Source organism: Melanerpes formicivorus, unplaced genomic scaffold, assembly GCF_026170545.1.
Source record: "Melanerpes formicivorus ecotype bairdi unplaced genomic scaffold, bMelFor1.0.p_v2 SCAF_1, whole genome shotgun sequence".
NCBI classification, from domain to species: Eukaryota; Metazoa; Chordata; class Aves; order Piciformes; family Picidae; genus Melanerpes; species Melanerpes formicivorus.
The window spans coordinates 40946474-40972482 of NW_027142353.1; the positions used below are offsets into that span (position 1 = coordinate 40946474).

Sequence of the window (26009 nt, forward strand, 5' to 3'; positions counted from 1 at the left end):
ACCAAGAAAGTTGGGTCTTCTGGTGCAGTCCTGCCAGAAGTTATGCTGGTTTTTGCTGGGTTAGAGTTAATTTTCTTCATAGTAGATAATTTTTTGGACTTGTCATGTTGATAATTCAGGAATTTTTGCATTACCGTTGAACAGTGCTTACACAGAGTCAAGGCCTTTTCTGCTTCTCACACCACCCCACCAGTGAGCAGACTGGGGATGTACAAAAAGTTGAGAGGGGACACAGCTAGGACAACTGACCCCAACCGATCAAAGGTATATCCCATACCATACGATGTGAAGTTCAGCATACAAAGCTGGGGGAATAAGAAGGAAGGGGAAGGACACACATTCAGAATGATGGCATTCGTCTTCGGAAGTAACCATTATACATGATGGAGGCTGGCTTTCCTGGGGATGGCTGAACACCACTTGCATGTGTGGATTTTGCTTTACCTATCAAAGCATCTTTATCCCAACCCAGGAGTTTTCTTTCACTCTTCTGATTCTTTCCCCCATTCCAGCACTGAGGAGTGAGAGAGCAGTTGTGTGGGCCTTGGTTACCGGCTGGGGTTAAACGACGACAGACAATACCTGCGGTGTCATGCGGGCAGGGCACTTGCCTGCGATACCGGCTGCACCGGTAGCAGGTGACTCGGTGCGGCGTTAGTCGGTTTGAATCCGCCTGACGCTCCTCAGATCTTGCCTCCAACAGCCGCAGCTGAACTCACCGCAGGGCTTCGGGCGGGACACCCGATCCCACGGGCGGCGTTTTCACATCCGTAGGGCTGTCGATTTACAAGAAGTGTCTTCCCCCCCGCTACAGAAGGGTCGCACTCGGTGCCGGGAAGGTGTGGAGGGGGACACACGGACAATGGCACTCACTGAGAAACGGATTTTTCCCGCTTTCCCCCGGTCCCTTCCGACCCCGCGGTGCACTGCCTCCCCGTTCCACCTCCGGCTGAGCACCTCGTCCTGTCAGACACGGCCCTGTCCGGCCCGCCGGCGGCAAGCCCCTCCCCGAGCCGCCCGGTGAAGGCTTGGAGCGGGACGGGGCGGGGAGAGTGTCGCGGTCGCTAGGGAGATGGGGGGGAAACCGGAAGCGCGAGGGGCGGGGCGGCCAGGCGCTGCGCTGGCGCGCGCTCGCAGCCTTTCCCCGCGGGCCGGGCGGGCGGCGGCGCCATGGGCTGCTGCTTCTCTCGCCGTAGCAAGCCGGCCCAGGGCGGCCAGCAGCTCTCGGCGGCGGGGGAGGCCGGCCAAGATGCAGCGGCCGGAGGGGAGAAGGCGCCAAAGTACAGCTGGGACCAGCGAGCTAAGGTACTGCTTCAGCAGTTCCCCTCCCCCGGTCGCAGGCAGCCGGTTACCGGGGCTGGGCGGGAGTACCGCTTGTCCTGGGCGGGCAGCGCCTTGCTCTCTTCTGCTGCCTGGGGTGTGTGGGGCTGTGGCCGTGGCAGGCTCCCTACGTCGAGCCGCTGTCGCTTGGCACGGGGGTGGACGGGGTGTGCGCCCCGTTAAGGAGCTCAGTTACCCCGGCACCAATGTTACGGTCGGCCCATGCAGTTATTTAAAGTGCGGTTATTTAAAAATCAAGTATTTCGCTTCAGGATTTTGCTGGGCTGTCTCAGGCTGCGCGAGCGGAGCAGGCTGCACGGCTGCCGCCTGTGCGAGCGTCAGTCCCCGATCAGACTGCACGTAACCGGTGTCCGCGGTTTCGGGGCGGGCGGGCAGTCCCTCGGGTGTGTGCTTCGTCCGAGCAAAGCGCCGTCACGGCGGTTAGCGGTACCTGGGTAATTGTCCGTCTGAGCTGAAGTCCTCGCAACTGGTATTTCAGTGGGATCATGAAGCTCGTGCTTCTGCCCTGACCGTCAGTGGTAGTTTTTATTCCTGCTCGGTTTCGGTTGGTGGTGGTTTTCTTCTTTGTTGGTTTGGTTTTGTTGTTTGTTTTGTGTAGGTTGCGATTAAACCCCCCCAAAACAACCACCCTAGACTAGCCTATCAGTCCCTGAAGTAACAGATAAATTTTCAGTGCTGTTTCCTGATCTCCTGAAGGCAATCATGAAGTTTCAAGCAGCAAAATGCTTAAGTACTAGATTAAAAGAATTTCTTCTCACCCTCATTTCAATTTTCACTTCCTAAACATGTCATGACATAATAGCCCTGCTAGGTCACCCCTTCTCTCCTTTTGGTGAGGGAAGGAGAGACAGTGAAGCCATCAACTTAACTGATGCGGTTTCTACAAACAACATTCTCAAACCTTTAGGCTATATTTTACAAGTATAGGAAAGATGATGTGTGAACTTATTTGAATGCTTAGCTTACTTGTTTTTAAACTTTGCCAGGTGCTCTAGGGTGTCCTTTAAGTCTTCCAAGTAGATTAAGACAGGCTCAGATAGAGATGAGCTAGAGAGCATGCACATGGCCTGAAGGAATCAGTTCCTTGAGGATAAAGATGTTTGATCTGTGTTGGGCTTGTTGCTTTGACTTGCTAGTGGGGTATTTGCAGTGCAGTGTTGAAGCGCAGCCTGTTACTTGTGTGGAGGCTATTCTCACAGGGAGAAGCCTGTACTGAAACCACATTCTAGAGTAGCAGAACAAATCTTATCTCAGTGTGACAGTACAAAATGAGCATTTGAAATAATATTTTAACTTTAAAGCAAATTCATCAGCTGAAGATTAACTGATACAAGACGTTTTACTCAACTTGCTTATAAGGTGCTAACTTCTAAGACTTGAAGGATGAAAGTCAGGACATAGAAGCACTTGATTCAGAGAACAGCCAGCCTTGTTGCTAAGGAAATTACTGTTGTTAAAGTGCTGGAAGTAGGCTCAAGCTAACAGATGAGGCTATTACAGGGCCAACAATCTATCTTTGTGGAGGGGAAAAAAAAAAAAAGCACGTATTGCATATACAACTTCCTCTTTTTCTATAAAAGACTTAAAAACCAGAAGAATTGGTGAGTTTGGGCTGTGCTACTGAACTGTGGAAGCTGTCAAATTAGCTGCTTAATTTTATACTGTACAGTTCAAAAATGGCTATTTAATGTTTAAGCCCCTTTCTCTTGTACTTTGCAGCCTTATGTTTCATTGGGCGTTTGGGTGTATGCATGGGGAAAGCAGTACTAAGCACTTGGTGTGTTAAACTTGTTGATCCCAGTTTGTACTAAGTGATACTAAGTCCAGTGTTAATGTAGCAATTGTAAATATTATCTCTGAAACATTATCCCGTTGTCTCTTGCTTTCTCGTTTCTGATGCATCACATATACTTACTCATTTCCCAGTTTGTGTCTGTACAGTTAGGTTGAACTTGCAGAATCACAGACTGGAAGGGTTGGAAGGGATTTCTGGAGATTATCCTCCTGCTGACGCAGGTACACCAAGATCAGGTTGCACAGGAGCACAGCTGGAACTCAGGAACTCAGTTGGAAAATGTGTGCCTTTGAGACTCCTTTTTGTTCACCAAGCATGTTGAATTTTATTCTGAACTGAGAAAACCTCAGCTGGTCAACAGATGTGCTAGTGGTCGTCTGTTGTTCATTTTCTGTTACTTTTAATAATGTGTCAGCTGACTATTTAAATTGGGGATGTGTTTCTACTTTCAGGTTTTCCTGCTTGGTAATGCAGTTCTGATTATATAATACAGTTCTATAGGCAGGTTTGGCAATTGTCCTCAGTTCTTGTAATTTGTCCTTCTGTATGTTCTTACAGATAGGCAAGTCTTGCTGTGTGCTCCACCTGTCTTCCTGTAGACTAATGCCATGCTGACACTCATGTAGGCAAAGAAAAGTAGGCACACTCATATGCATGTTTGGCTGATTAGGGATATGAAGAAAGGTCACTGCTAGCTGATGGCTGTGCTGGGAGAAGCTCTGAACCTGAGCAGCTCCTCCAGTCCAACTATTTATTCTGCTTCTAAAGGTCAGCAACAATAGCATAGTCTATTTTAATTAGGATCTGGTGTCAAAAGATGATTAGTATTGGTACTATCTACTAGTATAGACCCAGCCAAAGATGATATCCTAGTGACCATGTAGTTTTTAAATAGTATTTCTGATAATGTACCCTGTGGTGGAAAACTCTAAATACAAAATACTGTAAAGTGCTGATTGTTGAAGTGAAATTAAGGGAAGTATACCAATTTGAGGGGACTTTTCCGATTTCTGTATGACCTCATTTAAGTGAGAACAAAAGTGTTTGAGTTTAAGGCATGCAAAAATTAATCAATTTTAGATTGCATTATAAGTCTACCAAGACCTCTGTAACGCTTGCTGACCTTTGGCCTCAAATAACTGTGTGAAGATTACTTATGGTGTAGTGGGAGGATCAGCTTATCTTGTAAACAAGGGGAAAGGATGTGTATTCCGTTTCTTGCTGCTCTGGGATTCTTAGTCCAGGAGAATAAGTAGAGCACAATTTGTTACAGGGTCTGTGTGACAGACCACTACGGTCTGTTATTACTGTATCACATCCTGTGGCCTTGTTATGTGTCAATGTCCTTGGGCTGCTGTGAGAACTGTTTGAGTACTGTGTGCAGTTCTGGGCCCCTCAGTTTAAGAAGGACATCGAAACACTTGAACGTGTCCAGAGAAGGGCAACAAGGCTGGTGAGAGGCCTTGAGCACAAGCCCTATGAGGAGAGGCTGAGCAAGCCAGGATTGTTTAGCCTGGAGAAGAGGAGGCTCAGGGGTGACCTCATGGCCCTCTACAACTACCTGAAAGGTGGTTGTAGCCAGGAAGGGGTTGGTCTCTTCTCCCAGGCAACCAGCACCAGAACAAGGGGACACAGACTCAAGCTGCACCAGGGGAGGTTTAGACTTGAGGTGAGGAGAAAGTTCTTCACTAAGAGAATTGTTCGTCATTGGAATGTGCTGCCCAGGGAGGTGGTGGAGTCACCATCCTCGGAGGCGTTCAAGAGGAGATTGGACGTGGCACTTGGTGCCATGGTCTAGTCATGAGGTCTGTGGCAACAGGTTGGACTCGATGATCCTTGAGGTCTCTTCCAACCGTAGTTATACTGTGATACTGAGAATACCCTTCTGACCAAGTATAGGAGAGGAACTTGGTGGTGCTCAGCCCTCCTCAGTCATCTTCAGCAAGGTTGCTCCTGGTCTCCCTTTTCCATTCCTACCTTATTAGCTTTCATGTGACTAACATCATTTACATATGTGATCAGAGCAGCAACTACAGCAGTAGCAATATGGGTGCATATAGACAGGAACTGAGGTTTTATGTCTTGTGATGGCAGATTCAGCCACATGTTGTGACCTCTGCAGGAGAAGAAACACAAAAAGCTGTATCGTCTTTTTTTTTTTCGCTCGTCTCATGTTTAGAGAAGTAGGATTACATTAATTAGAATCACAGTGACATTTTAAGCTTAGAGGGACTTTCCTTCCCAGACAGTTTTTCCTTTTAAAAGGAACAAGTAAGGTTTTGGTTTATGTCAGTTGACTTGCAACTTAACTGCTTTAGTTGATAGGAACCATGAAAATATCATTGCATGTATCAAGCTATGGCTGCATTCAAACAACTGTGAAAAATGCAAACATTTAACTTTCTACATAAATCACAGATAGTCATTTGTTAGTTTACATTTGAGGATTTTGCTAGAATGATCTGAGCTGATGTGGGTATCTTGAAATATCTAGATCTCACTTACATTTTATTTTGGAACATTAAAATAATCACTTTTGCATCCCATCTAAACACGGAAATTCATAGTTTCATAGTTTCATAGTTTCATTCAGGGTTGGAAGGGACCACAAGGATCATCTAGTTCCAACCCCCCTGCCATGGGCAGGGACACCCCACACTAGATCAGGCTGGACAGAGCCTCATCCAGCCTGCTCTTAAACACCCCCAGGGACGGGGCCTCGACCACCTCCCTGGACAACCCATTCCAGGGTTTCACCACTCTCATGGTGAAGAACCTCCTCCTCACATCCAGCCTGAATCTCCCCACCTCCAGCTTCACTCCATTCCCCCTAGTCCTATCACTACCTGATATCCTGAGAAGTCCTTCCCCTGCCTTCCTGTAGGCCCCCTTCAGATACTGGAAGGCGACAATTAGGTCACCTCGGAGCCTTCTCTTCTGCAGACTGTACAGCCCCAACTCCTTCAGTCTGTCCTCATAGGAGAGGTGCTCCAGCCCTCTGATCATCCTCGTGGCCCTTCTCTGGACACGTTCCAGCACCTCCACATCCCTCTTGTAATAGGGGCTCCAGAACTGGACACAGTACTCCAGGTGGGGTCTCACCAGGGCTGAGTAGAGGGGGAGGATCACCCTTGTCCCTAAGTGCAGTGCTTCTCCCTTATGCTTCCCTGTGCACCAGAAGAGCTAATGCTGTAATTCTCGAAACAGACTATTAAATGAGAAACAGTCAGCAGGTTCATATTAAACAGTATTTCCAGTTAAGTCTGATATAGCTGTGTAATAGCTTCCTTTCTTACTGTTCTCTGATCTGCAGCATTTGGCAATTTGATTTTCTGCTCAGAGAGGTATGAAAATTATTATTTTGAGTGATCTGGAAGAGAAGGAAGATTACAAAGACTAGAGTGAAATGTGCATTCAGACTGTTGTAGTGGCTACATTTAAAGCTGAAGTGCACAGGAGATGCTCCAAGATGAAAGACTGTGTGCTAGTGATTGGAACCTTCACTTACTGTTCTTCTTTCCACCTTTTATTCTTGCTTAAGAATCTAGAAGTCTGAGTAACTTCAACAGTCTCTGTAGGATGTTTCAACTCAGTACTTGAGGGCACCAAACCTATGCAAATATGAATATGCAGAATTATCTAGGCTAGGGAAGGCACTTTTCTTACTACTTTTCTCTTAATTCCTCCACTGACAAAAATAGCACTTAAAGCCTCTTAGGTTAGTGTGCCTACCCTATAGCTGCAGTAATATCAGTGGGTCAGCAGCCAAATCTTGTATGTCATCAACTCTGTGTAAGTCCATAGCTGAATCTGTTGTGATTTAGAGAGATAGGGACTTCTTTTTTTTATTATTTTATTTTGAGAGAAAACCATATTGTGAGTAGTTTAGAAAGACTTTACAACTTGGCAGGCTAGACCCGGGTAACTAGAAGAGAACCATGATCTGTTAAGAACAGCAGTACCTTCTCATGTTTGTGGTGGCATGTCATTGCTGACTAAAACTTCCTTCCTGATGGACCTGGTGAAAAGACATGAACGAGAAAGAGTTCAAGAAGCTGTTTGTATCCTTGGTGATTCTAGACATATTTACCACAAAAACCAGTGAGGCTCTAGTATTGTCAAAGTTGGCTTCCAGATGTGAGCTGTCTAGTCATGGTGCCAGTAAACTGGATAGTGGTGAAGAGATTTGTTATCTGCAGCCTCCACATCTGTCCTCTGACCTTCTTGCAAGACAAGTGCTTGCAGGAAGCAAAACTGCTTAATACACCTTGCACTTGTTTCAGCAGAGCTTCCTAGAATTCAAAGCAACTATGACAAACTTCTGTTTGCCTTCTTGCCTTTCTTTTTTCTTTAAAATACTTACTCCTTACAACTTGTCCTCCAGTTCTTTGTAACAGACTTATCAATGTCATTGCTGATAATAAAAGATGAGACTCCAAGCTCAAGAGAAATGTATTCCCTTGAAGAAAGATCAAGTAAGGCAGGCAGAAGACCTGCATGGATAAGAAAGGAACTCTTAGTGAAACTCAAATAAAAAGGAGGTTTACAATATGTGGAAAAAAGGACTAGTCACTTGGGGAGGACTCTAGAGATGCAATAAGGAAGGCAAAGGCCCTCTTGGAATTGAATCTCACTGGAGGGGTGAAAGAGAACAAGAAGAGTTTTTTTCAAACACATCAGTGATAGAAGGAAGAGCAGGCACAAGGTAGGCCCACTACTGAATGATATGGGAGATATGGTAACTGATGGTGCAGAGGTGGTAGAGTTGCTGAATGTATTCTTTGTCTCAGTCTTTACTCCTAAGACCAGCCCTCAGGAACCTCAGTCTCTAGAAGCAAGGGAGCAGAACTGGAGAGATGTGGACATTGCGCTGGTCAATCAGGCCCAGGTTAGAGATCTCTTATACCATCTGAAGACACACAAATCCATGGGCCCCAATGGGGTGCATCCACGAGTGCTGAGAGAATTGGCTGAGACTGTTGCTGAACCTCTCTCCATCATCTTTGAAAAGTCATGGAGAACAGGAGAGGTGCCTGATGACTGGAAGAAAGCAAATGTCATTCCAGTGTTCAACAAAGGCAAGGAGGAGGACCCAGGCCACTACAGACCAGTCAGCCTCACCTCCATCCCTGGAAAGATGATGGAGCAGCTCATCCTGGAGGTCATCTCTAACCACATGGAAGACAAGAAGTTTATAAGGAGTAGTCAACATCAATTTACCAAGGGGAGATCCTGTCTGGCTAATCTGATGGCCTTCTATGAAACCATGACCAAAATGGGTAGACAAAGGAAGAGCAGTGGATGTCATATACCTCGACTACAGTAAGGCTTTTGATACTTGGAGCCATGGTTCAGTTGTCAGGAGGTGTTAGGTAATAAGTAATAGGTTGGACTTGATGATCTCTGAAGTCTTTTCCAACCTGGTTGATTCTGTGATACTGTCTCGCATAACATCCTCATAGAAAAGCTCAGGAGATGTGGCATAGGTGGCTGGTCCGTGAGGTCAATTGCAAACTGGCTTGACAACAGAGCTCAGAGGGTCATCATCAGTGGCACAGAGTCAACTTGGAGGCCTGTGGCCAGTGGTGTTCCCTAGGAATCAGTATTGGGTCCAGTTTTGTTCAACATCTTTATCAACAACCTAGATGAGGGGATTGAGAGGACCCTCAGCAAGTTCAATGATGATACAAAACTGGGGGGGTTGGCTGACACCCCAGCAGGCTGTGCAGCCATCCAACATGACCTGGACGAGCTGGAGAGCTGGGTGTAGGCAAACCTCATGAAATTTAATAAGGACAAGTGCAGGGTCCTACATCTGGGGAGAAATAACAACATGCACCAGTACAAGTTAGGGTCTGCCCTGATGGAAAGCAGCTCCGCAGAGAAAGACCTTGGAACACTGGTGGACGGCAAGTTCTTCTTGGAACAACAATGTGCCCTTGTCGCCAAGAGAACCAATGGTATCCTGGAAGGCATCAAGAAGGGTGTGTCCAGGTCTAGGGAGGTTCTTCTACCTCTTTGCTCTGCTCTGGTGAGACCATACCTGCAATACTGCAGTTTGGGGCTCCCCAGTTCAAGAAAGAGAGAACTGCTGGAGAGAATCCAACGGAGAGCATGAGGACGATTAGGGGACTTGAGCATCTCTCCTGTTGTGGTAGTTTTAGGCTTTGCCTTTAAAATTTAGCTGCAGATTTTGATCAGAAAAGTGAAAAATATAAATAAATCACTATTGGGTATAAAAAGGAAAGTGGAAAGGTGATTATAGGGTTGAGTCCTTATAAGTAAGAATGGAGTAAGGCCAGCAAGAGTTATATCATGGTAGGAACCTGTTATAGACCACCCAACCAGGATGAAGAGGTGGATGAAATTTTTATAAGCAGTTGAGAGAGGTTTCACAATTGCTTCCCTTTGTTCTCCTGTGAGACTTCAACTTCCCAGATATCTTCTGAAAATACAATACAGCAGGGAGACAGCAGTCCTTGAGGTTCCTGGAATGTGTAGAGGATAACTTCCTCCCACAACTGGTGAGGGAGCCAGCCAGAGAAGGTGCCCTCCTGGAACTGCTTCTTGTGAACAGGGAAGAACCTGGGGGGAAAGTGAAGGTTGGAGAGCATGTAGGACTCGGCGATCATGAGATGATTGAGTTCTCTACCCTTGGGGAAACAAGGAGAGGGGTTAATAAAACTGCCACCTTGGACTTCCAGAGGGCAAACTTTGGCCTGTTCAGGAGACTGATTGACAAAGTCCCTTGGGAGGACACCCTGAAGGATATAGGAGTCCAGGAAGGCTGGGCATACTTCAAGAGGTAAGTCTTAAAGGCTCAAGAGCAGGCTGTTCCTGTGTGCTGAAAAATGAGTCAGCAGGGAAGGCGTCTGGCCTGGCTGAATAGGCACATTTGGCTGGACCTCAAGAGCAAAAGGAGAGTCTATGGCCTTTGGAAGAGGGGACGGGTCTCTCATGAGGACTATAAAGATGTAGTGAAGTTATGAAGGGAGAAAATTAGGAGAGCTGAAGCACAGCTAGAGCTCAACATAGCTACATCCGTTAAGGATAATAAGAATGTTTCTATAAATTCATTAACAACAAAAGGAGGACTGGGGAAAACCTCCATCCTTTGTTGGATGCAGAGGGAAACATAGTGACTAAGGATGAGGAGAAATCTGAGATACTCAATGCCTACTTTGCCTTGGTCTTTAGCAGTGGATCCAGCAGTTCCCTGGACACCCAGCCACACGAAATAGGAGTCAGGAAAGGGAATCAGAATGAGGTCCTCATAATAAATGAGGAAGTGGTCACTGACCTGCTATGCCACTAAGATGCACACAAGTCTATGGGGCCAGATGGGCTACACCCAAGGGAGTACACTGGGGGAGTTGGCAGATGTGGTCACCAAGCCACTTTCCATTATTTAACTGAAGTCCTGGCTAACTGGGGAGGTCCCAATGGACTGGAGGGTAGCAAATGTAACACCTATCTACAGGAAAGGGGGATCTGGGAAACTACAGACCTGTGAGTCTGACCTCAGTATCAGGGAAGGTCATGGAGCAGATCATCTCAAGCACCATTACATAACATATAGAGAACAACCAGGGGATCAGGCCCAGTCAGCATGGGTTTGTGACGGGCAGGTCCTGCCTGACCAACCTGATCTTTTATGACAGGATAATCTGACTGTTGGACGAGGGAAAGGCTGTGGATATTGCCTGCCTAGATTTCCAAAAAGCCTTTGACACCATTTCACACAGAATTCTTGTGGACAAACTGTCTGCTCGTGGCTTGGATGAGCACAGGCTTTGCTGGATAAAGCCCTGGCTGGGCAAACAGGCCCAAAGAGTGGTGGTCAATGGAATTGAATCCAGCTCGCAGCCAGCCACAAGTGGTGCTCCTCAGGACTCAGATTTGGGACGACTTCTGTTTAACATCTTTACGGATGACTTCGATGAAGACATAGTGTGTTATCAGTAAGCTTGCAGATGACACCATGTTGGGTGGGAGTGTTGATCTTCCTGAGGGTAGGGAGGCTCTACAGAGAGTCATGGGTAGATTGAATTGATGGCCAATATTAACAGGATGAGCTTCAACAAAGCCGAATGCCAGGTTCTGCACTTGGGTTACAACAACCCCAAGCAACACCACAGGCTCGGGGAAGTGTGGCTGGAAAGCTGTCTGACAGAGAGGGACCTGGGGATTCTAATCAACAAGCAACTGAATATGAGTAAGCAGTGTGCCCAGGTGGCCAAGAAAGCCAATGGCATCCTGGCTTGTATCAGAAATGCTGTGTCCAGCAGGAGTAGGGAGGTGATTGTCCCCTTGTACTGAGCTCTGGTAAGGCCACATCTCGAATACTGTGTACAGTTTTGGGCACCTCAATACAGGAGAGATGTGGAGGTGCTGGAGCGAATGCAGAGGTGGGCAATGAAGCTGCTGAAGGACCTGGTGAATAAGTCTTACAAAGAGTGACTGAAGGAGCTGGGGCTGTTTAGTTTTAAAAAGAGGAGGCTGAGGGGAGACCTCATTGCTCTCTACAACTGCCTGAAAGGAGGTTGTAGAGAGGCTGGTGCTGGTCTCTTCTCACAGGTAGGTAGTGATAGAACAAGAGGGAATGGCCTAAAGCTGTATCTGGGTAGGTTTAGACTGGACATTAGGGAACAAATTTTCACAGAAGAGTGGTCAGGCACTGGAATGGGCTGCTCAGGGAGGTGGTTGAGTCACCAACACTGGATGTGCTTAAAGGTCATTTGGATGTGCTTGGGGATATGGTTTAGGGGTGAACTTTGCAGAGTAGCGTTATCTGTTGGACTTGGTGATCCTGAGGATCTTTTCCAACCTGAATGTTTCTGTGATCTACTCCAAAAAGTCTTAAAATTCAGCTGAAAGCATTAGAAGTTGCTTCTATAAATACTGCCATCATTTGGACTTGTATCAACCTGTGGGGAAAAAAAATGTTTAAAACTATATTAAGGGATGGAGAATAAAGCATTTGTCTGGGTGGGGTGGGTGGAAGCTTTATCTACATGCAAAGAATAAATAGGCAGGTTATCAAACAGTTGATTTTTGCTGACCTGCCATATGCTTAAGATTTTACAGCAAAATTTGCACCAGATGACTGAGCAGAGAATTCTATATAAACCTGGTTATGGTTATAGGAGACTGCAGGTGTTTATTTCTCCTACTGATTTTGGTTTTCCTAGCCTGCTTTGTTTGTTGCTTTGCCAAGTCAGACCTTAAGAAAGGGACCATCGTGGGAAGGAAGGTGGACACAGTGATTTAGTGTTAACTTGTTGATAGCTGCAGACTTTGGAGATGGTGAGCATGAAACTCCATGATGAGCATATGAACAGGTGTTGGATGGGTCCTCAAAATTATAGTTCTGGCTTCATGCACCTTTCTCTGGCATATTTCTTTTATCCAGGGAAGTGAAACATTCAGATCTGTTACAGTCTTGGATTACTCAGTCCTCACGGGGGCAATAACCTAGTAGTAGAAGAGAGTATTAAATCTGTTTAGTTCTGTCCCTCCAGCCTTTATGGCTGTGTTAGTCAGCTCTTTAAAAGGAAGACTGCAAAATGAAATTAAAGGAAATTGGCAAACTTCCTAGTGTGGTGAACAAACTGAGAAGTAAGAGTTGTGTCAGCATCAGGGAAATAGAACTGAGCTCCTGAATCTGGTAGAAAGCTGACTCTTTTATCACTAAACTCTACTACTTTCTCAAGCTCTTTCATTTGAAATTGTAGGTTGTGGGTTAGCTGACTAACCAGTGCTTTTCACCTAGGCCTACATAAAATTGCAAGGTGAAGTTGTTTCACACATCTCCGTGAAGGCTGCCATGTAGAATGAGCTGCTTCAGAGGCTTTTTACAATGGAGCAGTTTAGAAGGATGTGCTTAGGTGCCAACTTTCAAAACAGCTGTAAATTCTGGATACTCTGATCTACTTCTTAAGAGAAGTAATTGTTCCTCCATACCCTCTTTTGAAGGCAGTAAGCTTGTCTCCCAAGGTTATTTAAAAAAAACAAACCTCAAAGCACAAATTTATATAAAAATGTTCTAGGAAATGGCTGGGGAGAATGTGTCCAAAAGCATTTTTGATACTTGTATTCTCATGTATGAGAGAATAGAAATCTAAATACCCTATATATCAAATATGTAACAGTACATGAGACTCAAGACTTCAGATGGTTTGGATCCTGATCACACTGTGTGACTGAGTCTCCATGCTGTGTCTCTTACCACTTGAGCCTCCCAGTTGTATTTGTCACTCTTCCAGCTAACTTTCTTGGATAAGTACTAGTGGTATTAAATATGATTGAGAGGAGATTTCTAGGAAGCCATCTTCATTGTCTCAACTTGCATTTTATTTGGAAGACTCATTGGTTGCAAACCTCTTTGGAATGGGCTGCCCGGGGAGGTGGTGGAGTCACCATCATTGGAGGTGTTCAGGAGGAGACTTGATAGGGTGCTTGGTTGCATGGTTTAGTTGATTAGGTGGGTTGAATAATAGGATGGGTGCGATGATCTTGAAGGTCTCTTCTGACTTGGTTTATTCTATTCTATTCTCTATTCCTGTTGGGACGGTGGGCAGATAGATATCCTGTATATAAAGGAGTACATTTTATCAGTTGGTAGAGACTTTTAGCTTCCATTAGGTGTTCTGGACAAAAGCTACCTAGGCTTATCTGGTTTAGTGGATGTATAGCACTAGCCCATCCTGGTTTATGCCTTTTCCTGGTCTCTAAATCTCATGTGAAATGTTGGGGAGGAGGTTCTCACAAACTGGGCTATATAGAATGAGTTGTAATACAGTGTCTGATCATGGTGCATCAAAGTTTAGGGCCATCAGGCTGATAATCAAATATCAGGTTTGTGAAGTGATCTCATGTTAGACTAATTTAGATACTTGAATGCTTCTAAGTGTTATTTTAATAAGCTTTCACAAGAGGGCAGAGTAGAATTTGCTCTGGGAATCGTAGCTGTCTTGAGACTTACCTAGAAATGAGACAGCTCAGATTCCTTCAGTGTTACAACAGCACAGGCTATATTTGTCATGCCGCCCACCTGTACTGCATACCATCCTGGGTGCTGTGTGGCTCTTCAGTCACTGCTCCTTCAGTGGAGAGTCCAGGAGAAGCCACAGGTTTCTTTCAAGTGTCCCTCCCTGGTGAAATGTGGATAGGGAGAGGTCTGTAAACATACACCCTGCACCACCACTGCCAATGCTTGCTTCTTGGTCATAGCTAAAACAATCACATAGCTACTGTTAGCACAGAAACGTTGTAGTTGTTAGCACAAGATAACACTGGGATGCAGATAAGCAAGCTCTTTAGAGGTTGCAGGCATCACAAAGGAAATACTGCTTGAAAGCCCCAAGGTTTCCTTGCAATGTGTTGGGGCATGGTAAATATGACCAAGAAAAGTACTTGAAAAAGAAATACTGTGTATCTTAAGCTTTATGGATTTTTAAGTATGTCGGCCAGTTCATTTATTACAGTTGTTACAACAACACTTGTGACCGTCATCTTTACTGAAACAGCTTAAAGTTCACAGAGAACTTCCCAATGCTCCCATTCTTTATTAGAGGAGAAGACTTATTTTTTTCCTGGAGCATGGCAGGAGTATAGTTTGAATTCTTTTTTGTACCTCAATACTGTGCATTCTGGTAGTTTATCAGAACAAACAACAACAAGCTGCTTTGGATCTTTATTCACTCCTTGATGAGTTTTCTGGCAGGGTATCCTGTACAATTCCTTGCTACACCAAGTCTGTTGACATTTAGCTGGTGGTGAATGGTGCCACATCCAGCTGGCAGCCAGTCACTAGTGGTGTGCCCCAAGGATCAGTGCTGGGCCCTGTGCTCTTTAACATCTTTATTGATGATCTGGATGAGGGCATTGAGTCCATCATCAATAAATTTGCTGAGGACACCAAGCTGGGGGCAGGAGTTGATCTGCTGGAGGGTAGAGAGGCTCTGCAGAGGGACCTCGACAGGCTGGGCAGATGGGCAGAGTCCAACAGCATGAGATTGAACACATCCAAGTGCCGGGTTCTGCACATTGGCCACAACAACCCCATGCAGTGCTACAGGCTGGGGTCAGAGTGGCTGGAGAGCGGCCAGGCAGAGAGGGACCTGGGGGTGCTGGTCGATGGTAGGCTGAACATGAGCCTGCAGTGTGCCCAGGCAGCCAGGAGTGCCAATGGCATCCTGGCCTGCATCAGGAACAGTGTGGCCAGCAGGAGCAGGGAGGTGATTCTGCTCCTGTACACTGCACTGGTTAGGCCACACCTCGAGTACTGTGTCCAGTTCTGGCTCCTCAGTTTAGGAAGGATGTTGACTTGCTGGAACGAGTCCAGAGAAGGGCAACGAAGTTGGTGAGGGGTTTGGAACACAAGCCCTATGAGGGGAGACTGAGGGAGCTGGGGTTGCTTAGCCTGGAGAAGAGGAGACTCAGGGGAGACCTTATCACTCTCTACAACTACCTTAAGGGAGGTTGTAGACAGGTGGATGTTGGTCTCTTCTCCCAGGCAGCCAGTACCAGAACAAGAGGACACAGTCTCAGGCTGTGCCAGGGGAGGTTTGGGCTGGATGTTAGGAGGAAGCTCTACACAGAGAGAGTGATTGCCCATTGGAATGGGCTGCCCGGGGAGGTGGTGGAGTTGCCGTCATTGGAGGTATTCAGGAGGAGACTTGATGGGGTGCTTGATGCCATGGGTTAGTTGTTTAGGTGGGTCGGACTGGTTGATAGGTTGGACGCGATGATCTTGAAGGTCTCTTCCAACCTGGTTTATTCTATGTAATTCTATGTAATTCTAGCATTATCATGTTCTCTGTGTATGGAGACTTTCATGTTCTGATCTTTTCTTTTTTCTTCCTCTGCCAGATTGACCCCAAAGATTACACTTTTTCCGGACTTAAAGATGAAACTGTGGGTCGATTGCCTGGAAAAGTAGCAGGGCAACAATTTGTCATTCAGGACTGTGAGAACTGTAGTATCTACATATTTGACCATTCTGCTACAATCACTATTGATGACTGCATAAACTGCCAAATCTTTTTAGGACCAGTAAAAGGCAGTGTGTTTTTCCGTGACTGCAAAGATTGTAAATGCATAGTGGCCTGCCAACAGTTTCGTACACGGGACTGCAAAAAGTTGGAAGTATTCTTGTGCTGTGCCACCCAGCCCATTATAGAGTCCTCCACAGGTATGAAATTTGGATGTTTCCAGTACTATTACCCTGAGCTTGCTTTACAGTTCAAAGATGCTGGATTGAGTATCTTCAATAACACATGGAGCAACATCCATGACTTTACCCCTGTGTCAGGAAATAATAATTGGGACCTTTTGCCTGAGAATGCTGTAGTCCAAGATTATGTTCCTCTTCCCAGCTCTGAGGAGCTGAAAGCTGTCAGAATTTCTACTGATGCTGCAAAGAGCATAATACCAGTAACTCGAGGGCGGAGAGAGAAGAGCAGCGATGAAGTGTGTTTGGCTGTGTTCTTTGCTGGCGATTACACAATTGCAAATGCCAGGAAGTTAATTGATGAGGTAAGCAACCTTTGTCTGCCTTCAGCTTTTTGAATGTCTAATTAAACTTTCTTCTGAATAGCCTCTGGTGCTCTCTGAAGAGAAAATGCAGAATTTCTGCTTGTCTACTAGCCACAGTTATCAACTGCACTGTTTAAAACCTTGAGGCAAGGTATGAGACTGGAGCTCACCTGGCCAGACAGTTGTTTTACAGATGACATCCTGTGACTGGCACATCTATCCTCAAATAGTTCCAGTGTATTTCTCTACCATGGTGCACCAAACCCATGTGATGAAACAACTGCATAGTTCATTTGATGGACTTGGCCCAATGTAGAGGGATTGGCAATGCTTGGGAAAAGGATATATCAAATTAACTTCTTAGCTGTGACTTTTGTGGCAATAAGCTAACAGAACAGTGTCTTGAATGTTTTTCAATACTAACAGGGACTGTAGTATACATGTTGGATGGTATACCCCCTGCCACTCAGTACTAGACTTTTTTTCTGGAAGAGGTAGTGAGTGTTTGTCAAGGCTGTTAACTGTCTTTGATTATTTAAATAGCTGATACAGGTGCTGGGGGTGGCTGACTGCTTTTGTCACCCTGAAGTGCTTGAGATAACAGAGACAGTAACCATGAGCTACAGCTTCTGAGAGATCTGTAAAATCTGGTGATCACAGTGTTGTAAGGTCAACACTACAACTTATGGATGTCTTTCCCTTGGTTTTATAACTGCAAGGAAAGAAGTGTTTCCCTGCCTCCTCCCAGCACAGTTGGATTTTTGTGGAACTATGTTACTAACATCTACTTGAGTGAAGGGAGGTAATGGTATTTATGGGTTGTTTTTTCTCTGAAGAAGGAATAGCTACAGTGAAAAGGATAATAGATGTGGTCTCCAGTGTTAGTAGTTCTTTAGCAATTAGAGTTAAGAAGATGATAAAATCCAGATAGTGAGATTCTGTGGAAATCTTTATGCTCTACAGATGAATGAATGCTTAGGAAGTGCAAATACAGTTGCTGCTTCTCCACATGCTTTCAGTTTTGGGTTAGATTTGAAGTAAAAGGTTGTGCATGTTCAAAAGCTTGTAACTATTTTTCCAAAATGGAAAACTTAACAGTGAAGAGATGAATTGGAATTAATGCTTGACTGAACTATTGTAGACTAATGAGAACTAACTGCTTGTCTCCAGATGCTGAATGTTTCTAACTCCCATTAGTTTCAGCTTGTGAGGGATTGTGATGAAAAAACCCAGAACCCTGGGCCATAATATAAACCAAAAAAAAACATTCCCATTTTACTTCTCTAGGTACATGAGGGCAGAGGATAAATTCTGGATGAATGGAATGAAAATAAACAGAAGTGTAGAAAAAGCAAATGGTCTTTGAAAAGAATAAAGTCCTTTTATGCTGTGTCTTCACGTGTATGGGGGGAAATGGGTCTATTCCAGTGTAACCTGGATACTTGAGCTGAACTCTTCTGCTTTAGAAACCTTTTTAAGATTAATTCTTTCTCTGTTAACAGATGACTGGTAAAGGCTTTCAGCTGGTGCAGACTAAAGAAGTCTTAATGAAGGCAGAGGATGCTCACAGAGTTTTCAAGCAGTGTGCATTAGAATTGATTCCGTTGCTTGAAAAAGGTGAGTTTGTGGTATTGTCTGTCTTTTCTTGGTATAGAAATTAATCTGTCATTAGAGAGTTGTGGAGAAGAAAGAGGAATGAAGGAGAACTGTGTGTTTCAGGAGCATAGTGTAAAGTCAGTTGAGATGAGTTTGAAGCCTCACAGAGGCTTTCAAAACCAGCCAAAACTCCTGAAGGCATCAGAAATGAGATATTCCATGGGTGCTTTGTGGCTCTGCCTCCCCTCTAGTGGTCCAGCAGCCTATACAGCTCTGTCTGAAGTGATCAAAAGAAACTCATGCTTTGGACTGTTTCTATCTTACTGCCCTTGATGCTCAACCACCTAGATGTTCAGTGTTTCTGCATACATACCTAAGCAAGTCAGCAGAGATGAGTATAAAGCAGACAAGTATTAAATTCTTGTTTATAACTGGTGTACTGTCAGAGTATTTCAAAAGCCTTTTTATTGATCTGTGATTGGTTGTGGTCCTGCAGCACTACTGACATCTTGCCATCTGTTGTATGTTAAAGCTCAATACACGCTCCCAAACTTAGTAGCAACATTTAGTTGTTTTGCAATAATGCTAAGAGGTCTGTCATGCTCGTTGCAAGAATAGGACCAAAGTTACTGTACTTATCAGATGACAGGCTACTTTAAGGCCTGTTTTGCACCTGTGTGGGAAGAAATAAAGCGTTCAGAATGAAACCAGAGAAAGGGGATGTGCAAACAGTGGGCGAGGACAAGTCTAAAAATCAGGCAGTTTGCTATCTTGGGACTGAAGCAAAAATGCCTGAATGACTCAGTCCTACTCCAGATGTCTGCAAAATGGCTCACTATCTGAGCAGTATAGTCTGACTCACTTCCACAATGCCCTGCGCTCCATAGTGTTTTTATGCCATGCTGCCTTTCAAGAAGTAAAAATGGAAACCTGCCAGATTCTCTACAAAAATGAGCATGGTCTTACAGATATTTTCTTCTCTGATAACACTGTACTTTGAAGCTATAGTGGAGTGTTTTTAATTTGTTATCCTCTATTATGTTTGCTCAAGCAAAAAACATAAAATGCTTCTTGCAAGCTTCTCAATTCCCTGTGGTTTGAGAATTATACTGTTTCGATGCCAGGCTTGAAAGTAGTATTGATTCTAGATGAAATTATCTTCTAGGTCCAGTGGTTGCTTTGGAGTTCAATGGAGATGGCGCTGTGGAAGGATGTCGAAGCACTGTAAATGATGTTTTTAGTGGGACCAAGGTAAGCTGGTATATAGCTTTATTGGTAGCAAATGTTACAGAACATGTGGGATACTTCATGGTCAAGCTGTAGCATTGACATAATGCACAGTCTTTTTAGATCTGTGTGTTGTAAAATCTGAATATCCTTTTCTTTGGGGCTTTTTTTAAACTCAAAACTTAAGTTTCTTGTTGGAGACTAGAAAAATTGCCTTGGAAAAAAGAGCACTGAGTTCCCATATGAATTGAAGAATAGAAGATTTCCACTTAAAACTGTTGCTTCACGTAATTGATGAAACAACCTCTATCAATACAGTAAGGAAAAGTTATGCTCCAAGTCTTATACTGAACTCTGCTTTGTGATGTCCTAGTCTGCTAAATCCTGACAAAGATAATATGACTGTAACTTTTTTCAAGGTTTACTTTTGCTGTGTAGGATATTGCAGAATGCCTTCCTTCAAAGGCATTTTTTTCTTTTTAATTCTGTCAGCTTGCTTTACTCTATCTTCTTTATACCACACCCCTTTGCCTTCTGTCCCCATTTCTCTGAATTCCAAATGTTTTAAGAAAGTCTCTGGAAACAATTAGAGCACTCCTGAAAACAGAAAGTGACAAACCCTTTCAGAGCCACAGAATGGTAGGGGTTGGAAGGGACCTCCAGAGATCTAGTCCAACCAATTCCCCTGCTAAAGCAGGTTTGCCTAGATCAGGTTGCCCAGGCACACATCCAGGCTGTTTTTGAAAGCCTCCAGAGAAGGAGACTCCATAGCCTCTCTGGCCAGCCTGTTAGTGCTCAGTTAGTTACTCTCAAAGCAAAGAAGTTTTTCCTTAAGTTTGAGTGAAACTACTGTCCTTTGCTTTGAGGCAGCTATTCAAAGATGACTAGAATGTCTTTCAGACATAGTGGTGATGCAGCCTCTTGCTGTCTTTCAGTTCCTGCTGAGTTACTCAGAACTAGATTGCCCAGTTTCTGGAAAACAGTTGTCTTGTAATAAGTCACCTCAAATGCAGCTAATTTGCATATGCAACTTTTTCTCATGGCTGTTGCATTGACAAAAACCTGATGTGTGCCTGGCCTTAATTTGGCTCTCTGAGTATGGAGAATACTAGAACTACAGTCTGGGTAGTGCTATGATGTTACTGATCCGTTTTTTGACCTAGAAGTCATCACTTAAATTTTGCTCTATCAATGGCCCCTTCAAGCAAGAGCTTGCAGTGTTGTTTTCCTCTGTCCAGTTAAGACTACTTTTATTTTTTTATATTGAACAAAGCTGATGCTAGACATGTAATTCACTGTTTCTTATAGTTTTTTTCTCCAATCAAAGACTGAAGTGATATTAGAACAAATAAAAATTTCCATGCTCTTCACTAAAATGACTGGTGTCTGTTGTTATAACAAGATGAATATCCTGATCTGAGATGCATCCTGAAACTTCACTGTGTACTTTATGCTGTGAAATAAGCATTGTTCTTGGAGGTGGTCTGTAGTGTTTGAGTTTAGTACCAAGTGTGAAGTTAGTTACTGCAGATGGATTTGAAATTTCTGACTACAGATCATAGGGTTGATAGTAAAATATGCCTCACTTTTTAATTCAGTGCAACAAGTAATGAATAAGAAGAACTTTGGGCTTCCTGAGAAGTATATGGCTTTATTTAGATAAGATGTAATTCCAAAGCTTTTGGTAAACACTGAATTTGTGCATGGAAAACTGAATAGAAAACTGAGTATTGTGACTATACCATTTTTAGGAAAAGGTAATTCTTTCCTGGGACATGATTTAGAAGCAATTCAGGACTAGCAAACTTCTTCAGACTTAATTCTTCTGGAAGATTGAAGAATGCTCTGTGAAGTAGATTCACCTCGTTATTGGCTGTCCTTATTGTGTTTGAAAGTTGTTGCAGTGATCAGAATGAATTACAAATGTCCTTGATCAAGAAACAATGACAAAAGCTCTTAGGAAGATGTGTATCCTGGAAGAGTTTGCAGGAGAGGAATCTGCTTTTAGGCAGATGGCTACATTTGTATTTGTAAACCACAGTTAAAAATTATCAAGTACTGTGTTCAGCTCTCGGTCCCTGACATAAGAACCTGGACCTACTGGACCAAGTTTAGAGGGCTGCAAACATGCTAAGGGGCTGGAACACCTCTTTTATGAGGACAGGCTGAGAGTGTTTGGCTTGTTAAGCCTGGGGAAGAGAGAGCCCTGGAGAGACCTTATAGCAGCCTTCTGGTACATAAAGGGGGCTTATGGAGAAGATGGGGAGGAACTCTACGAGGGAGTGTAGTGATAGGATAAGGGGTAACAATTTCCAACTGAAAGAGGGTAAATTTATATTGGATATGAGGAAGAAATTCTCTACTGTGAGGGTGGTGAGGCACTGGAACAAGTTGCCCAGGGAGATGGTAGAAGTCCCACCCCTGGAAACATTCAAGGTCAGGTTGGATGGATCTGTGAGTAATCTGGTCCAGTGGAAGGTGCCCCTACCCTTGGCTCTGGGGTTGGAACCAGATGACCATTGGAGGTCCCTTCCAACACAAACTGTTCTGTGATTAATCTGCTAATAATGTTAATCTCGCCAGCTTCTTGTTTCTGAAATAAATCTGATAAGCAACTCTAGATACTCTAAGGGTAGAAAATTTCTTCAGCAATAGCATCACCAGAGGTTTTTGAGCTGTTTGATAGAACAATATGTTGCCAGGAGAGCTCTGTGCTATGCTTTTAAGCAGACTTTTTTTTCGTGTGGACTAAATAAATCTGCACTCTTTACCTCTAACATTCTTTCTGGTGTGACCTTCTGCACTTACTGGGTGTGTTTTCAAGTATTGTTCCTGTTTCGTCACTTATGCATGAAATATTCTGCAAAATGTAAATTGTAATATCCTAGTAGGGAAGGGCACTGAAAGAAGGTATTCAATTGTTGTGACCATAATACCAATTGCTGTTGGACATCTGCCAACTAATGACTAGATGTTCTCAAGTCCCTTCAAATAGAAGCCTACTACGTGTCCAAGCAAGTGTCTAGAAAACTGCTTTCTTTGTGACAACATTTTAAGTGAAAAAATTTACTGAGCAACAGAATATTTCTCTTAAAACATAGTTTTAGCAAACCCATTCAAGGAACTGTCGTAGTTTACATTCATGTGGCATAGCAAGGGGAAGCAGAATAGCGGTGATTGTAGGAGCATAGTTGTCTGGAATAACCTATTCCTATGTTCCTATTGCACTTCAGAATAGCTCTGTTGGTTGTGACAACACTGCTTAGTGATTTCTTCTTGAAGTATAGAAAATGTAAGATAGCAAGAATGCAGTTTAAGTTTTTGTTGGAGGCTGTCACTTGCATGTTGAGACTGATGAACAGCCACAATGCTGCCTGTTACTGAGTTGTTTGGGCCTTGCCTAAGGCATTTTAGGTTGATTTGATGAAAGCTTTCAAAGATGACTGTCCTACAGCTTGACTTTCACATATGTTGATCACTTTTGCAAAATGCAAATGTAATTGAAGTTACATAAAAAAGCAACAAAGTGTTTTGAGGGCAAGGGAGTCTGTCTTTACAAACTCTGCCGTTCTGTTAAAGATTGATGGCAATCTGAGGTTTGTGTGTGTTTGTTTTGCCCCCCTTTCCTGGACAGAGATTGCCTTTATCAAGAAAAATACTTTAAAATAGACACTAGCTGAAGCTGTGATTCCTGAATAATTTTATTCCCAACACTTTGATTCCTATCAATGGAAGGCTAGGGCTAGTGCAGCTAGCATGCCTACTAGGAACAGATGATGGTAACAAAGGGTGAATCAGAACTGAGAGAATTCTAAGACTTCTCTGCCATACAGTGGAAACCAACAGGGTTGTGCCTCATGAAATAAAAGTAACCATTACTGTCTCTGAATGAACAAAGACTACTTTAACTTCTTCATTAGTAATGCTTAACTGTTTCCTTGTTTGATAAAACAGGTTTTTGTATCGGAGAGCAAGGCATCAGCGTCTCAAGATGTAGACAATTTCTACAATTTTGCTGACATGCAGATGGGGATGTGAAGTCTAACATCATGTATGGTTTGTCTTGGCACCTGGATGTCACTTGGCTTGAATTTGGCAATAGTATCTGAGAATTTTTTCTTTCATTTGGTTTTGTATTTCTTTTATAAAGCTATTTGTGGTTTTAATACCATATTACCTGAACTGGAGTAAATGGCATAGTTCCCCCTATGTATTATTTGAAACATATATTTCAAGTCCAGTGACAATAGAGGTTTTCTACTAACTTTTAACCATGGTTTCTAAATGTCTATTGACACTTGAATATTTCTTGTCAACATGTAATGGTAATCATATTTGAAAAGTGCAATGCTGATTTAAATTTGATGCAATAGTAAATGTTCTCTTGAGCTCAGACACATTTATGTGAAACTCGCTGTTCAAAACTTTCCCATGTGCATATCTGTCTTCACTGGGGGCCAGGGAGAAAGCTGTAGTCATTGACTTTTTATGAAAGTCTAGCCTGAAATGAGTTATTTAGAGTATGCTTTCAGAAGTGCTGTGTGACTTAACAAATGTACATCTAGCTTGTTCTGCTTCAGCACCTTTTTTGAATAAAGTAGTTTGCGGCAGCACTTATACTGAGACTTTTCATAACAGCGTTCTGGTAAATGAGCACTTGCCAGGCTCATCTGCTTTAAGGTGAATTCTGGTTAGGAGTGCTCTGCTGAAGATGCTCCAAGGTCCACTCAAAGTCTCTGGTAATACACATGCCTGTGGTATTCCCAAATTGTAGATGGGATATACATGATGTTCCCTTGGACTTGCATCAATAAGCTTCTGGCACCATTGTTTGCTAGAACAGTCATACAGCAAACGGGAGGCAGAGAACGGCATTAAAAAAATTTTTACTAGACCATAGGAGAAGGCTTTTAGACTCAGTAGCAGTACTGAAAGTTTGGTTGTGAAGTACTATACACTGTTAAAGAGTTTATTTTGCATTAATTCTGAAAACGAAATGAAGTGCTACTAGCATTTTGGGAGATGCTTTTGAATAGTGGTAAGGATGCTTATTGCTATACAGTGCATATTAGAATGCAAAGCTATATGGATATTAAGTACTTCATTGATGGAAAGATTTTTTTGTGTATTGAATCTTTACTGCTTTTTCTACATGAACTTGTGTTCAGGTTACAAGCCTTCTGTAATGATCAAACAGATCATGCATGCAGATGCACAGAATGAAAGTTCTTAATTGAAATGGTGGGTTTCCAGTTTGTATATCCTTAACAATCCATTGAATGCACTGGGACTGTGTTGAGGTGCTAAAACAATTTCCTCACTGTGGTCATTTGTCAGAAGGGAAGACCTTGTGCATCTTAACTGAGAATGAGTGTTGACTCATCAGTTTCTTAGCTCTGGAGCTCCAAAAGCAGGTGGCTAAAAGCACATCTCTCTAATTTTTTGGAATTAGCACATGTAAGAATCTCTTCTCCTGAAATTCATAATTTTGTCATGTCCAGGAGATGCTCTGAGCTGTCATTTTGTTTCTACCAGACAAATGTTTGCCCTTAGTTTAAGCTGTATGTTGTGAGTATCTCCTGAAGTCACTAAGCCATTGGTGTGCTAAAGGTTAGAAAAATGTGACTTCCGTGAAATGTTTTTATCTGACAAAGTGAAATAAAGTCAAACTCCCACCAGAATCTGACTGGTACTGGAAATTATCACTTATTTGCACTTAGGCAGCCAGGACTTTTTATATGTGTGAGGAAAGGCTGTGAAAACAGATAAATATCTGAGATCAGGCTCCAAAGTTCAAGCGCAGCTCATGAACATTTGCAAGAATTATTGTAGACACGTACAGTAAAAGAACACTTTTGATATGGGCAGTACTTCAAAATTGTGCAATGCACTTCAGAGCAGCCATTGTGTAGTTTTATCTAAGCAGTGCATATATTGGACCATCTTGGTCTCTAAACTTTTATATATACTTCCAAACTTACGTGCTGACACGATTATATGTATGTTTATAGTTTATTTTTGTATCACCAACTCATTCTGGAAACAAAGTGCTACTTTTATGACTACTCTTGCTGGAGGACAGGATGATTAACTGAAAATTAATCTAGGCTTGAAACAGTGGGGAAACTTTTCTACGTGCTAGGGAAGAGCAGTGTGTTGCTTTTCCCTTCTGCTTACTGAGTTTTTAATTTAAAAATCCTAAACAATGAAGGAGTTTTTCAATCCAATTATCTTTTGACTTCAAGTTCTTGCTAGTAGGTGTTAAGAATACTTCTAGCCTAATCATCAGGTATTGTATGTGTTACAGAATGGTACGTGCTTCGTGTAGTCTTTGTATGTTTATTGTATAGCTTTTTATGTAATTTGTATTGCATTGTGAATGTGATTCATAATAAACACTGAAAATCTAAACTCTGGATTCTGGGAGACTTCTTAAGATTGTAAAATTGTGGAAAACATGATTACATTTTATATTGAGTATGAAACCTGAATTTTGTGTTTAAATATGGAT

At 43.3% G+C, this 26009-nt stretch overlaps 1 protein-coding gene across 1 annotated transcript; it reads left to right on the forward strand.

Moving 5' to 3' along the window:
- Positions 1-1159: 1159 nt before the first annotated feature.
- Positions 1160-25916, forward strand: RP2 (RP2 activator of ARL3 GTPase). Its single transcript, XM_068140988.1, has 5 exons — positions 1160-1305; positions 16010-16675; positions 18178-18292; positions 19437-19522; positions 23453-25916. The coding sequence occupies exons 1-5, from the start codon at positions 1171-1173 to the stop codon at positions 23534-23536; spliced, it is 1086 nt and encodes a 361-aa protein (XP_067997089.1). The 5' UTR covers positions 1160-1170; the 3' UTR covers positions 23537-25916.
- Positions 25917-26009: the final 93 nt, after the last annotated feature.

Coding starts and splice junctions, on each gene's coding strand:
- RP2 (XM_068140988.1), top strand. CDS start 1,171: ATGGGCTGCTGCTTCTCTCGCCGTAGCAAGCCGGCCCAGGGCGGCCAG. Junction 1,306..16,009: donor GCTGGGACCAGCGAGCTAAG/GTACTGCTTCAG, acceptor TTCCTCTGCCAG/ATTGACCCCAAAGATTACAC. Junction 18,293..19,436: donor GATTCCGTTGCTTGAAAAAG/GTGAGTTTGTGG, acceptor ATTATCTTCTAG/GTCCAGTGGTTGCTTTGGAG.